This window comes from Aythya ferina, assembly GCF_964211825.1.
Source record: "Aythya ferina genome assembly, chromosome: Z".
NCBI lineage: Eukaryota > Metazoa > Chordata > Aves > Anseriformes > Anatidae > Aythya > Aythya ferina.
The window spans coordinates 10,807,465-10,822,718 of record NC_140299.1 but is presented as its reverse complement, the minus strand read 5'-3'; the positions used below and the strand labels follow the sequence as shown (position 1 = coordinate 10,822,718).

At 43.1% G+C, this 15,254-nt stretch overlaps 1 protein-coding gene across 3 annotated transcripts in view; it reads left to right on the top strand.

Annotated features, from left to right (window-relative positions):
* Positions 1–15,254, top strand: part of CCBE1 (collagen and calcium binding EGF domains 1) — a 96,118-nt gene that overhangs the window by 75,798 nt on the left and 5,066 nt on the right. For 2 of the 3 annotated variants that reach the window (XM_084504613.1, XM_084504614.1), the window contains 6 exons: positions 1,154–1,288; positions 2,028–2,165; positions 7,173–7,279; positions 12,614–12,734; positions 14,708–14,847; positions 14,940–14,975. In XM_084504613.1, the coding sequence (XP_084360739.1) occupies positions 1,154–1,288; positions 2,028–2,165; positions 7,173–7,279; positions 12,614–12,734; positions 14,708–14,847; positions 14,940–14,975 (677 nt within the window). Of the gene's footprint in view, positions 1–1,153; positions 1,289–2,027; positions 2,166–7,172; positions 7,280–12,613; positions 12,735–14,707; positions 14,848–14,939; positions 14,986–15,254 lie in introns of all 3 variants that reach the window. The other variant, XM_084504615.1, reaches the window with a different exon arrangement.

Here is a 15,254-nt window from a genome sequence, read left to right as displayed (position 1 = left end):
GTCATTATACCCAGAGAAGTCTGCTAGTCATTAGCATGAGTCAATAATGAGTTTGGGCTTTAATTATTTTATATCGTGTGTATGGAAACAGAGTGCATTGCTGGGAATTCAGTCATAACACGTACATGTAAGTTTGTGTTAGTTCTGGAGCAGGGACAGGATTCTTCTGCTGTGGCCCCCCGGTGCCTCGTCACTGGAGGGTGATGCTCAGCAACAAACAAGGTGGATCACTGTGAGTAGGATGACGTTCCTCTGAAATGGTCGCATAAACTACCACTGGATTTCACACAAAAACTGACCTTCAGCAAGCTTTTCTGTGCTGGTTCAGAGACTGGATGCTTCTTCAGCCCCTTTCTTCTCCTAGAAAATGTCCCCCGTGGTTGCATGCAGGCAGGGGGCTGCGCCAGCCTGGCACCAGGGACCAGATCCTGTCTCTGGCAGGGCAGGGGTAAGGGTCAGACCATGTTTTGCTCCACTGTCCATTTCTTGGCCTTCAGCTCTGCTGCCACATAATGGTGAAATCAGAAACAGAAAAACAGAAACAGCCCTCCTTGGGGTTTCAGAGTGGGACCTCAGAAAGTCTTTTGGGAATTCACTGAGCAGCCTGGCCAGCAACTTATCATATCGTCACGTTGCTGCTATTAAGAGTGATGATGGTTTTGTAACAGTGTTCTTAGCTGGGAGGATTATAGCTGGGTTTGGACAATTACTGTGTGATCTTAATTAACTTTTCCTCATGATATACTTTCTGCCAGGATTTGGCAGCTAGCCTCACAGTGTTTTACAGTATTTTTGCATAGGAAATGTTGATATCAGCACTTAAAAATTTGTAAGGAAAACAGCAAAAAGCTTTTAGGTAACAATATTTCTGAGAAGAGCTCTTAAATTCTGCCAGCTGGGAAAATGCCCCTCACTTCAAATCCAATTTTAAGAAATAGTTCAGCTACCGTGAAGCAGTGATGAGCAATTACGGTTTTATTGTAATTCTCTGCTTATGTCTTGTGAGCGTTTCATTTCTAGGTTTCCTCAACCTTTAAAAACAATGTAGCACAATTTTATTAATTAGCAAAGACAGAGGTGAAATATTTGCTGCCATACTATCATCCAGCTGCTGCCACTGGTGTTTCTCCTAACCACTTCTTTCTCTCTCCAGACTACGATGTCTGTGCTGAAGCTCCTTGCGAACAGCAGTGCACAGATAATTTTGGACGGGTCTTATGCACTTGCTATCCTGGGTATCGCTACGACCGGGAGAGGCACAGGAACAGAGAGAAGCCGTATTGCCTGGGTGGGTAGAAGTGCTTACCTCTGGTTAATGATGCATCCTCCTTCTTCAGGACTTTCAGTTTAGATTGAAGCCTTTCTCTTTTTCTTTCCTATTACAGATTAAATGTGATTTTTAACTATGCTAAGGATTGGTCCCCAGAACTAAGATGTCTCAATCCCCTTGAAATTATTGGCAGGTAGTCCTTAAAACAAGCCATATGCACCTAAGCACTTTGAAGCATCATGCCAATGTAATTTTCCCTTTATTAATTCCTCCTGTGGGTTTTGAGCAGCATTTGGAGCCTTGGCCTGAGAAGAGGGACATGATTTTAACCATAACCCTCAAGGCACTATAACATTGCCTCATTAGGAAAATAAATCCTTGGGGTTTGATTCGGATGGCAAGTATCTAATACAGGATGTTCCATTTACCTGTGCTGCTCATGTGGCTAGTATCCCCTGATTCAGTAGCCATGCCCTGCAGGGTTTGCTGGGCCAGGGAGACAAGGTCTGCAGGATCAAGCTTTGCTTGTGACCTATTCCATGCAAAGAAACTGTCACATGGTGCTCACAGATAAAATGTATGGTGTGTTAATAACTCTGCAGTTTGCACAGAGCTCCAGCCTGAACCAGCAGAAGTGCTGTAATTACTCATTTATTTAAAACCCGATTCTCCCAATAGCTTTAAAGAAAGTCTTTTATTGTACTTGAGGTCTGAAACCTCCAGCTTCAGGACATTTTCGACTCTTGCTCCTCTCCAGATATTGATGAATGTGCCACCAGCAATGGGACGCTGTGCTCTCAGATCTGCATCAACACCATGGGCAGCTACAGGTGTGAGTGCCACGAAGGCTACACCCGTGGGGAGGACGGCAGGACATGCACCAAGGGAGATAAAGGTATATGCCAGTGGGGATTAAAGGTCTCGGGCCACAGGGCATTTTTCACAAGAGTTTCCATGTGAATGTCAGGAAGCACTTCTGTACTATGTGGGTGGTGGGTCACAGGTTGTCCAGAGAGGCTATGGGGCCTCCCTCCTTGGAGATCTTCAACAGCCGTCTGGATGTGGTCGTGGGAAAGCTGGAAAAACCTGGGAACCTGGGAAATACCATTGTTTCGTGAGTTGCATACACACAGTAAGTAAGGCAGAAGTCACATCTGTAAGGAAAAAGTGGAAATACTCTGAAGGTTGTGGAAAGCATCTTACCCTCAACAGGCAGAGTGGCTGAACAGTGAAACTCACCTTTACAGCTTTGGTTAGACCATTTCTCCTGGATCACACAATAGCTACAAGCCTTATTTCACTCCCAGATCAATTTGGACTATCCCAGCTCTGGATAGCCCAGAGACACAAGAATAAAATTTGCCTAGTGCTGACCTGTCATTAATTTCATCCATTAACTAAACATCAGTGAGTTTAGTCAGCATTTACATGCCCCCATCTGAGATCAGCAAATGGCCATGGGTTGGGTGGTTGGTGCCTCTGAGCACTCAGGCATTCATAGGAGGAGTGCCTGGGAATTCCATGTATTTTTAAGCATTATTTGAATCAATAGCTAAATTATGTTGAGTAACGCTTGAATTCTGCTGACCTGCAATTAGTTTGTGTCTCTCATAACTGCGGTCAATTTTTTTTTTTCTACTGAAAGTAATTTGTAATGGAAAAGGGTGAGAGCAAGGGCTTGTTCTTCCTTTTCGCTTGGTTTCAGAGTATAAATGTGCTCTGTGTGTAAATGATTTTAAAGTTGTTGACCTCATCCCAGTTATTAAATTACAGCACTTATAGTCCTGCAGATTAAATACTGATATAGTAATTTAAAAAGGAGGGAGAAAGAGAACAACTTGTGCTCTGGAAAAAAACAAAACAAAACAAAACAAAACAAAACAAAAAATATGCTTTTGATGAACGGCAACTTACCATAGGTTCATCTATTATTGCCTGAGCACATATATCACTGGGTGCTTCAAATCCCACAGGATGGCCAAAGCAATTTATAATTTTGATTTTCCTCTGAAAATGTGTATCTGGGCCCACTCCATTAACATGAGTTGTTTCTTGTTGTTTTCATTTTTTTATTATCTTTTTTTATCTCTTATAAGTATATGAGGGTCATTAAAGAAATAGGCATAACATAAATAACCCTCTTGCAAATAGTTTTTTTAGCTAATTTTCTTCTTGCTAGTTCAGATTTCCTGACAGGGTAATGTCCAAAGCATTCCAGATAACCAACAGTTCAGGACATTCACAAATGTGGATATCATTCCAATATTTGAAAAACAGACATTTTACACTGCACGGGCCATAAAGACATCAGTCCCAATAGCTAATCTGGAATGAAATGCCCCCCATCTCTGCAAACATCTCCCGATTTGGCTGTGTGGAGCAGAGAAGGGCACCTTCAGTCACCTTGCTGGGCTCCAGAGCTAACGATACCAAGGCTGCCAGCGTGCTGGTGCAAAAGGATGAGGAGCACGAAGGGACGAGGAGCACGAAGGGACGAGGAGGATGAAGGGACGAGGAGGATGAAGGGACGAGGAGCACGAAAGGACAAGGAGCACGAAGGGACGAGGAGCCTGCCCTTCGCCGTTCAGCAGGGCTTGATGCTGGCTTCGTGGCACCGCCTGCTGGCCTGACCACTTCCGAAGCAACACATCATTTGCTTCTCGCGGCGGCTGGGACAATTAAATTTTATTTTGTGATTTACTGCGAGAGACATGCAGGGTCTCTCTCTCTCCAGGTTTACGCGTGCTGCTTGTTTCCTGGGGAATTATTACTCACGTGTTCGTCCTGCCTGAACGCTGCAGTCCAGGATTTTTTTTTTTTTTTTGACTCTGAGCTACAACAAGTGGGCTCGAGTGAGTGCTCTGGATTTGTTAGGGGAGCACTAGAATAGGGAGCATTCTTCCCGCATCCACAGTCATGTTGCATTTGACAGAGACAATACAGCTACCCGCTCAGAAGTAGGCAAATTAAACGGTCTCAGCAGGCTGAGCACAGATAATACAACACAGATGATCCACTAAACAGCCTCCATGCAAAGACTGCCCGCAGCACAGCTCCCCGCAGAGCTCTTCCCTGCCAGCATCTCCTTCTCCTCCAGCACCAGCAAACCAGAGCCTTCAAGCAGAGGCAAAGAAAGCACACCGCTCTGCACTGAGCCTCTCTTATCAATAGGCGCCACGGGGCTTCATATCAGGACAGGAGCATCACCCATGATGCTTCAGAAACCCTTCCTAAAATGAGGCTGGTTTCAGCCTTCTCTGAAATAATATTAGTTTAGTGCAATGAAATCAGGTTATGTAAGTGTCTTGCTCAATGCTGGCCTGGTAGGTGACCTCAGTATCTGCACTGCGCGTGGGAGGCTCTCGTCTAATTGCTTCCTGCCCCCTCTGGCCTGTCCTAGGTGGCTTCTGGCTTTATCCGTGCCTTATCCTGGCTTTATTCATATTTTGGTCCTGATACAGGATCGGATGGGGGCAGAGCAAGTGTTGGATGGATGACTCCTTCCCTGGGCAAGTCAACACTTCTGTCTGGTATGAGTTAGGGGGATTCCACCTCTCTCCCGGGACGCAGCTCACACTCGCTTATGTGATGCTGTTGGACTTCTTCCCCAGATAAATCAGTCCAACTGGGGTTGCAGAAATCTCACTGGAATGATGTTTTCCAAACACTAGCTGAGCCCCCCACACACATGTTCAACTCCATGGGATGTCACAGCCCTGTTTTATCAACAGACCCGTGTATCACATCCTTCTGGAAGGTAAACTGGATTTTGTAATGAAACAAAAGGCCAAATTCACCGCTCCTTCATCTGCACATAATTCTACTGACTCTAGCGGGATTTCCTAAGGTTTCAAGCAGCAGAGGCTCTGGCATTTTCTCCCTATGACTGCATGTTGCTGTCAGCAACATTTCTTAACACAATGTGTGTGTTTTATGAGGGACCCTGTTTGGTAAGATACCTATTAAAAGAAATTTTGGTTTAAACTAGTACCGAAAACAGTCTGGAGGGGAATTTTTTGAAAAGGACATTTTTTAAATGTCTTTTTATATGTGTCACTGTAAATCCTATGCAAGTCCAAAAGTGAACATGTCAAAACATTCCAGTTTTATAAAAGAAGGCTGAAAAGTTGGAGAGGGGTGAAGAACTCCATGAGAGAGGCAGAGTACTGATTCGTGGTCAAGAGAAGGCTTACCTTGTAGAAATATCAAGAGGTGTCTTAATTACAGCATCATAACAGCTCTTCCTTAAGGGAAAAAACCTAAATGTGGACTCTATTCTATCAGGGATAGGCAAAAAGGCTTTGGAGGAAGTAAAATCAAAATAATTAATATTAGAAATGCATCAGTGAGGAAACGAGCAGGTGCTGCATGTTCAGATATCACCATATGAAGTTTGGAGATGCTGTAGCCAAACAAATTATCTTGGAGACAGCACAGACATAATTTGGTGAAAATCTATTAAATTTTATGTAGAGGTCACTGGAAAAGCTCCAGGAGTATTTTTTAACAATAAACTTTGAGCTATCCAAACAAGGTACAGAAAGCTGTTCAGGTATTTACCAAGCCATGTGCTATAAAGAGGGGCTGGGAAGCTCAAAAAGCAGCATACTTACTGTCAGACACATGATAAATAAAATATGGGGGACTTTGTGGATTATTGCAATGCCATTGGTCTGCATTTTTAGGAGCAGGTAGCTGGCGTGTTTTTTTTCCTAAATTTGTTCATTAATGGTCCATAGGTGGCCATCTGATGGCAGCAGTGTTCCTTGCTGGGCCCTGTAAACATTTAAAGTCAATTACCACATCTTTAGTAGTAGAAAATTCTGTTTGTATTAAAAATGTTGCAGATCAAAATCAATACACATTTATGAAAAGATGAAGTGTAGACCCAAGAAAAAAATACAGTGTAATACCTAAGTACATTGTAGTCAATACTTTTTGAAGACTTTGAAGATTTATCGGCTTTAACCAGGAGCAGCTGCAGAGTTTTTCCATTACAGGACACACTCTGAAGAGTTCAAATGTGTCCAATAACCCTTACAGGTAACATCATATAAGGCCAGGCATCACGTGCAGAGCCTTGATATGCTTTGTGCTTCTCAACAACTATATGTGAAAGAAAAAAAAAAAAAGAAAAAAAAAAGCTTACCTAGAGTTTGCAAATACATGCTACCCTGTGTTTTAGAAACCACATTTCTCTTTAAGCTGATATTTGTTAAAACAGTGCTTGTTTGGTTATGGTGTAGAGATGATTCCCTGTGTATGGGACTAGAAAAAGGGCACAAAAATGCCATTTGCGAGATCTCTTATTATTTGAATCATTTCAAGGATTCTTGAAAAGATCCCATTCTTGTGTAGTAACAAGTGGTGTGACCTGTTCTCTCATGTGGCTTTAAATCCCGATCATTAATCTCAATTCCCATCTCTGTTCAGGGTGCTTACATCACATGGAGGAATGACCAGAGATGATAAAGAACAGCTTGTGCAAAGTGAAATGAAATGACCGCGTCATGAGGGGGTTTACTGTAATTTATAGGGTATGAAAATTTGCCCTTCAGGGCACTGTAAATCAGTTCAGATCTGTAGGAATAGCCTACCCTAAATGCAAAGATAAAAGAAAGGGTGTTAACTTTTTCAGGTATTAAAAAAAAAAAGAAAAATCTTTAGGGACTATTAACTGGAAACAGCTGCTTTAAAAATGAGCTCAGAGCTATCCCTGCAAAATTGCTCAGCCTTACACAGCAACTCACAGTCAGAGCATTAATAATGGCAAGACTGCCTCTTCTTTTCACAGTCTGGGGAAATGCAACAACCTTCAAGACTCCAGTTGCTTTTGCAATTACATTATGAACTTTCTTTCCCTTGGATCTTTATATTTGTATTGGAAACTGCTTTCTTTCAGCTGGGCTTCCTGAGAAATCTGAAAGCGTGGCGAAACCAGGGACATGCTGTGCCTCTTGTAAGGAGTTCCATCAAATAAAGCAGACAGTTTTACAGCTGAAGCAAAAGGTATGAACATTGATCAGTTGTGTTGTTATGAGACCTCCATGTTTTATGACAACTGAGTTCAAATTTAAGTGCTCAGAGCTGTCACTGCCATGTGGCTCTTCTGCCCATAAAGATGATGGCAGCATGATTTAAAGTCGTGTAGGAATGGCATCTCTTCCTTTTGCTTCTGCATTGCTTGTAAGCAGATTTCTAAGGAAGCTCACGGTGACAGGGTCTGGCAAACACCCATCACAGCCTGAGCCCAGGTTTCTTGGCAAGCTGTGTTGTCCTCAGCTTTTCATTCATTCTGAATGCAGAGGATTTTGGACTCGATCCACCTTTAGTATATGTAAGTGCGAGACGTTCTGCTGATGAGGGAACGTGGGAGAACATGATTTTGCACTACCAGGGTGTTGATACGGGATGCGTGCCAAACAGGAGGTGTGTGGCTAGACAGAAACATCACTAGCAGACACATTAGCTTTGATTTTTTTAGAAAAATCCCTCAGCCACAAGACTTATTTTTTGTTTGTTTTTTTTTATCCGTGTCCGTATAAGAGTATATAATGCATTTTAAAACTTCCCCAGACCTTTAACTTTATTTGCTCCTATATGTGGCCTCCTTTTGCACTTTGGTAAGATTGAAATAACCCAGAGACCCAGCACAGGGTTTGTAGAGCCATGTGCAGAGGTACAGGTGTAATGCCCTTTCTGGTGACACCTCCTCCAAACATTGAGGTTCTCTGAAATGCTCTGCAGTAACAGTCTAAGCAATTCATGTTGACAGGCTGTAATGATTTCCCCTGAGCTACACGTTTATTTTAATTGTATAAAAACGTAATTTGGCATAGTCACTCATTGCATTTAATATTGCTCATTAATGTAATTTATAACGGAGAGAAAGGAATCTGCTCCGTATTTTGCTTCTGTATCAGGTATGGGGACAAATGTGGATGGATATCCACGTGTGACAGAAATTCTGTTTTTCAAACAGCCCCTGCTAGCAAACAGCAGGCGGGTTGAAGCGGAGCGGTGCTGCTGAGCGGCTGCCTGTCCAGCCGCAGGCGGTGAGGCTGAGCAGGCTCACACCGCTCTGGGATCTGGGACCATGCTGTTGGCCAACTAGTTTGCTGCAAGAATTTGTGGAGACTCATGGCCTGGATTAATGGAAAGTTTTATGTGTCTGGCTTCCACCGTTAGGTGCCTGTTATTCCAAACACAGTCCTGGGAGCCTAACGCTGTTGGTACCTGTCGCTGTGTGCACTTGTTGCATGGCATCTGTGGCCATGCCAAGCACTTTGCTCTTGCCTCTTAGCTAATTCCCATCATGGTCCATAGCCTAAATTTTCCCCAGGTATTTTCCTAGTGGGACTTGATTGATTTGGCATCCTCAGAGGAAGCACACTGGGTTGTGCCTCGTACAGACAGAGCAGGAAGAGGAGAATCCCCAGATGCATTCAGCATCTTTTACCCCACAGCAGGGAGAGCTTTTGCCCATGCAGAGAGGAGATCTGGCCTCACCCTGCTCCTCAGCCCAAGGAGACACAAACCCTTGTGTTTCACCAGCCACTCCCTGTGGCCAAGTTCTTCTGTGGAGGACGCCTCTTAGTATCTGTGGTAAAAGCTTTTCTGTTTTGTACAAAAAAATTCATTACTGCCTGCCAGAGAGACACTTTATGGGAATAAGTCTTTAGCCTTGTGGTTAAGGCTTTGGGATTCTATGAACTTTATGTGAAATTACGTTTAGCAGAAGAGCCTGAGAAGGATCCAATCCAGCAAACCCTACAACTGGAAAGCAGGGTGTGCTTCTGGAGGTGGGAGGTGTAGTTTTGGGTCTCCTTAGGAAAGGAGGGGTTGAACTCAAGTCCCTGCCACCTTTGGAGAACAGACTAGCTATCATATTAAAAGAAGGAGGTGATGGCAGCAATACCTTTTGGAGGGGATTGCACCATCAATTCCAAATCCAGCATATGGTATTTCAACAATCAAGAACAGAAAGTCAACTCACTTGGTTATCCAGTGGGACACACTCTCCCCTTGATTTACTGGGGGCTGGGGGTAGCCCTAGGCTGACCTCAGACCTTGCATGAAGGAGGAAAAGCAGAAGCTGGAGAAGTAGGGGAAAGATATCTGGCATGTTGACATGCAGCCAAAGATTTTTTAAGAAGTCTAGTAAGCAGTTCAGCTCTTGGAGTTGGAGCATTGCTAGATCCTATTGCACAGATGTGTTTAAACATCTTAATTAGAAATCTGTGGTAAAATTCCACAACTCTCCTATCAAGCTCTGTCAAAGTCATCTAAACCACAGATTGCCTAGAAACCACCCAAAATACCAGATGCAACATCCAACAGCGAACTTATGGGAATCTTGTGTCTAGCACTGTCTTTCTTTAAAATTTACTCTTACTAATATTTGCACGCACATGGAAAAACATTATTTTTCAAGGGCCATTAAGATTTGGAGCTATGGACAGAGAACGCCAAGGTCACTCTGGATCACAATCTTGGTTCAGTTAAAAGGTGAAATAGAAATTAAGCTAGTGAGTATAGCCGGTCCCTGAGAGGATGTGAGTCAACATCAAAAACACATGGCTTGGCCCCAGTGTATGTAACAGCCATTTTCTGGCCAGAAAATATCAAAGAGCAGTGAGCTAGACCAGAGCCTGGGTATTTTGGCACTCATAGTGTATGCCTTAAGTCCAGCTGACTCAGTGGGGAAGCATGTGTAGATGCTTTCACAGCAGCTATGTGATTTTTTAATTTTTTTTTTTAACTTACTAAGTTATTTGTTGAAACAGCCTTGCTGGCCAGAACAAGTCAGTACCTTATTTACTCAACAGAAGAGAATATACTCCAAAATCATTTTCACAATGAGTCTTTGCTACTAAATGCATCTTTTTAATCCAGACTGGCCACTTGCAATATAATCTGAGGAGCTGTTCGGAGCAGGGGCTACACAGTAAGAAAAAGCTCCCCCAAGTAGGATCTGGTCCAAAATTTACATACATTCATCTCCTCTAGAGAGGAGATCAATTAATCTGCCACCCCCAAGGAGAAACACTTACTTGTTCTTCAGCATGAATAAGCGTTCCTGCTGGGGAAAACTGGAAGAGATGAAGTGATCCTTGCCTGTTTGAGTCTCACCAATGACACTGAAAATATTCTCACAAATATATATATATTTTTTTCCCAAAAAATATAATGTTCTCAGGGTCTCACATTTGTAGTGTGCTGACCAAAGCTGGCCATGGGACCTCCTCAGGCTGGTTGCTGGCCAATGCAGCTGTGACAGCCCCCAGCTGCTGAATTCCTCGCAAGGTGCTGTGACCCCACACAGCAGCCCTTTAGCTGCAGTGGTCCCACACTTCAGGCTGAGGGGTCATTGATAAGTGGAGCTTTTCCTTGGAAAACCCAAGATGACAGTGCACAGGGCCCACCCCAAAGCAGTAGGTACGTTGGATCCCAATTTTCTGTGTGAGCAGAAAGTAAGGAGTTCCACTTCTGTGAGCAAGCACATAAAGCACACCCAGTGGGGCTTCTGTGAAGTGCTGAACTCATCCAACCACAGATTTCAGGGGAGGTAGAGTGAATCTACCAAATTCCTATGAGACTTGCATCACATTGCCTAATTTCTATATAGTGCAGTCATCTTGCCCTTGGAACTGCAATGCTCTCCAAAGCCCAAGTCACAAATGGATGATAAATCCTCCTATTCCTGTCATCACATTTTGCATCCCAGTCTGAAACACCAAGACAGTGTTTCAGAAGTGCCACCAGGAACTGTCTTAATGTTTCCAATGTTCTTTCTTCACTTTCTCTTCCTTCAGAACTGTGCTGGTGCATCTAACCCAGAGCTGCAACCAACACTGTCTGCCCTATAAAGTGCATTTCTTCACTAATAACTTCTTTCCCAAAAGAAATTTGCTCACTTACACTATGTATTGCAAGTGCATGGCTTTGTTATATTTTCAAACTTTAGGTTTGCAATAAGGGCAGGAGGACATATATCAAATAATTACAGAAGCAAGTAGGAGCCTTGAGAACAGTCCAATGAAGGGAATTCCAAATAGCTAATTTAAAGCACTACCAGACAGCAGGAGTCATCATGTATTTTAGTTAATGCAGCTCTTCCACGCAAATGTTGCAGAATCCACTGAGCCAAGTTTATTCAGGGCAGCAACAAAGCTGACCCAGATCTGTCCTGGTATTGCTGAAATATCCTTTCAGTTCTGTTTGGCAGAGCAAAATTCCCAACTGTACATGCAGCCATTCACTATTAATAAACTTCTTTCCTCGCTGTAGACTGGTCTTCTGGCTTGTTGTCTCCCTTCAGCTGTCTCTGCAGAGACTAAGTATTTGCAGAATATTTTAAAATGTGTTTAATTATTAAATACATTCAATCCGGGCAAGCAGAATCTGATATTTGATGGACAATGACATTTTAAACCACAGTATGCAATTTTCCTTGCATTCTCACTTGCTTGTGCCTTGTGTCTTTATGCAGAGCAGATGCAGACATCCATTGGGTTAAATGGCTTGGTTACAGGGCCAGATCCACAAAGCATTTTGGTCTCCTATTGAAACCTATGAAAATGTAGGGACTTGTGCAAGCAATTGGGAACTTGAACAAATGTTGGCCTGAGGAAGCACAGTGAATGAATAGAGGAAAATTCACATAATGAAAAATGGGTTTTCTGAGAAGATCCAAGCAGTTACTTGCCTTCAGTTTTTGGCAACTTGTTGCTGTATCCCTCCTGAATTTCTCCTGCCCTCCATTTGGGTAGACTTGCAGTTTTTCCATGATGACTTGAAAGGTGAACAGCCTAATGGGAAACATCAGGGTTTCTAACATGGTACTGGCTCCAGACCCCAAGGGAAGGAAAGTACCCGAAGGTATAAATGCCTTAAAATCAAAGGGTGCCATGTTTCCATATAGTATCTCTCAGGTATAAGAGAGTATCTTTCAGGTATAAGATGCATGAAGTGTGGATCATCTCTAGGATCCTCCATCCAGATCTCACGTCATGTTCCACCTTATGAGGCAATTATCTGCATGCAGCCACCCTCCAGTAGTGTGCCCATATGTATGAGCTGGGCTCATACTGGGTTCTTTTACTGTTATTGGGGAAAAGTGGTTATGCTGTTGTTGTAACGCATTAAATTGTTTCACATAATGTGAAGTGCAATCCTGACGGTGGCTCCAGAACAGTGTTAGTATAAATGCAGATATGGATAAAGACTTTACATTTTCCTGAAGCACTTAAATGTGCTATTTGTCCACATCAAAGTTTAATCAAGAATGCAGTTTATCCAGATGAATGATGGAGGCCTTACTGTGATTTTTGGTTTTGGCAGGTTGCTTTGCTACCAAATAATGCTGCTGATCTTAGCAAACACATCACTGGTGAAAAAGTGCTTGCATCTAACGCTTATATCCCTGGCCCCCCAGGCCAGCCTGGCCAACAAGGTCCTCCAGGTAAGATACAGACCAGAGGGACGTAAGTGTGAAATAGTGCCATGAGTAAAAATAATAAGCCTCAGTCTTTCAGTATGATAGGATTTCATGCGTTACATATTTTGATTGCTATGATTATATTGGCATTTGCAATAAATTGAAAAAGAAAAACTTTGCAGTCATTATTCAGTCAGCCTCTGCGAACTGTCTAACATCACTCCATTGTGTTTCTTAGTCTCAATGTATTTCTTGGCGTGCAAACTGTGTTTGTCCTGTACGTGTTAAAGTGCTCCCTCTCCCAGGGATATCTCACCTGCTTCAGATGTCATTTCCCATTTCTTAACTGTGTCTTAAACACTCCCCATTTCATTTCAGAAATACCTATTACTTTAGCTCACTGTCATTAGTAGAGCAGAAAATGTGCTTTCAGTTTGCGGAGGTTTGTGCCAACTGTTTTATTTTTCCTTGTCTTGTTCTGCAAGGATTCATTTCTTGGTTTTATGTTGTGTTCTAGATTCAAAGGAATCTGAAAAGAAAAGTAAAACTCCACTCACACCTTCTGCACTTTGTTAAGGTATAGAGTGAAACAATGAGAAAGGCAGAGAGTTACTAAGGCTCTAGCTTAAGCCAGACACCCTGCAACCTGCAGCCAGTGATAGTAAAAGTTTTGCTAAATCCATTGAATGCAGATCTGATTTGGGGTTAGTGATAAATGCAAGGAATTTTACTATTGTTCCAAGTTTCTGGAATACTCTTACTGAGGACTAGCTGATATTTCATACCAGGTTTGATTTACTACCTACTGAACTGCCCACCATTTATCCCCACTTTTGCAGTCTTGCTTTGTTTTTTGAGTCTTTATCTCATTTTCTTGGAGGACGAGTATCTTCAGCCTTCAGTATAACATAAGTGCAAGGACATTGTGGTTAGAGACTCTGCACCAGACTCTGAAATGTACATTGTGCCGTCTTGCAATCTCTCTAACATAGGCCTGACTCTGCATTTCTTCCATCTGGTTTCCCCATGACTGAGCTGTCCAAGGTACTGTAGAATTCTCTGTTCTGCTTGAAAACCATCCCCGCTGACCTCTTCCCCTGCCCCGCCGTTAGCAACAGGACGGCCGGGTCTTCAGGAGGAGTCTGAGAGGTTCATCACTGAACTTAATTTTACTCCTTATGAATACCCTTGCTGTAAATATTCTGTCCTGCTGAACCATTTTTGCTCTCGGCCTTTCATTTCCTGTGTCTTTCACGTGCCTTCAGTATGAAGAAAGTGCTCCCCCCTCTAATTACAAAGCACTTCAGCCAGTGACGCTTTAATGATCTTTGTTTTGTGTAAATTCTGTTTCAGGTGCCTTATCTTATGTTTTGCTTTTCACAGTGTTTCTCTTGATATAAACCTCTATTTTGCTGCCTGGTGCCTTGTAAAAACTAACATTCTCTGCTGAACCAGCAGAAGCTGAAAAGGGTATAAAGTGAAATGCAAGAACAGAGCCTTTCTTGCCCTAATATGTTGGCTGCTGTCCTGGGAAACAGAGAGGTGCAAACCACTGCTGAAAAGGGTTTGCTTCTGTGCCAGTCATGTAGATGGCTTTAACCCAACATTTCCATGAGTTTTCTGAGGCTTTCTTTTTATGAGATGTTTCTCAGATGTGATTTGTTCTTTCTCCCTTTTTCTCTTTGTGTGAAAATCAGGCTTTTCTGCTTTTCTTTTCAACCCTGGTCTGTGTCCCTAACTGCTTGGCAGTGGAGATCTTTGTTTCTTTGAACACACATTGTTTAATTATTTCATGAAGATCTCTTGTACCCACTGTGACAAGGAGTAATGTCTCAAATGACTGCTGTGTTGCTTGTGTTGCTGTGGATTTGTGGATTTGGGTGTGTTAAGGCAACAAGCCCATTGGGTGGTTCAAAAAATAGTCAGTCCCCACTGCTCGCGCTAATGAAGTGTCCTGAAAGCTTTCCCTTGCAGGTAACCTTTGCTGTTGATTGTAGGGGCTCCAGGACCGAAAGGGAGTCAAGGAGTTCCTGGGTCACCTGGACCTCCCGGACAGCCAGGCCCCCGTGGATCAATGGGACCCATGGGCCCATCTCCAGACATATCCCATATTAAGCAGGGCAGACGGGGCCCCGTGGTCAGTATTCTCACCTCCTGTCATGCACTACATGGTTGGCCTCAGCTCCACAACCTGTCACATCCTTGTGAACACTTTCTTTTCTGTTGCAGGGCCCACCAGGAGCACCAGGGAGAGACGGCAGCAAGGTGAGGAGAGGTACTGTTTTCCACAAGGCAGGCACATGCATATCTGGTCTATGCACTTGCAGTCACACCCTTTTACCTCCACATGTCCTTTGCTAAACTGAAAATGTCCCACTCTCTTATCACCTCTTGCCTTTCTTCTCCAATGTTGTGCTTCATGTTCCTTAAGTTTTGCAAATAATAGCCATGCCAGGCTCTCAAGCAGCTTTCTTTCCTTTGATGTGTTAGCCCATTTCATTAGACTGCTCTTTTGTGAATTTCTCCTGTTAACTGGTCTGTTTG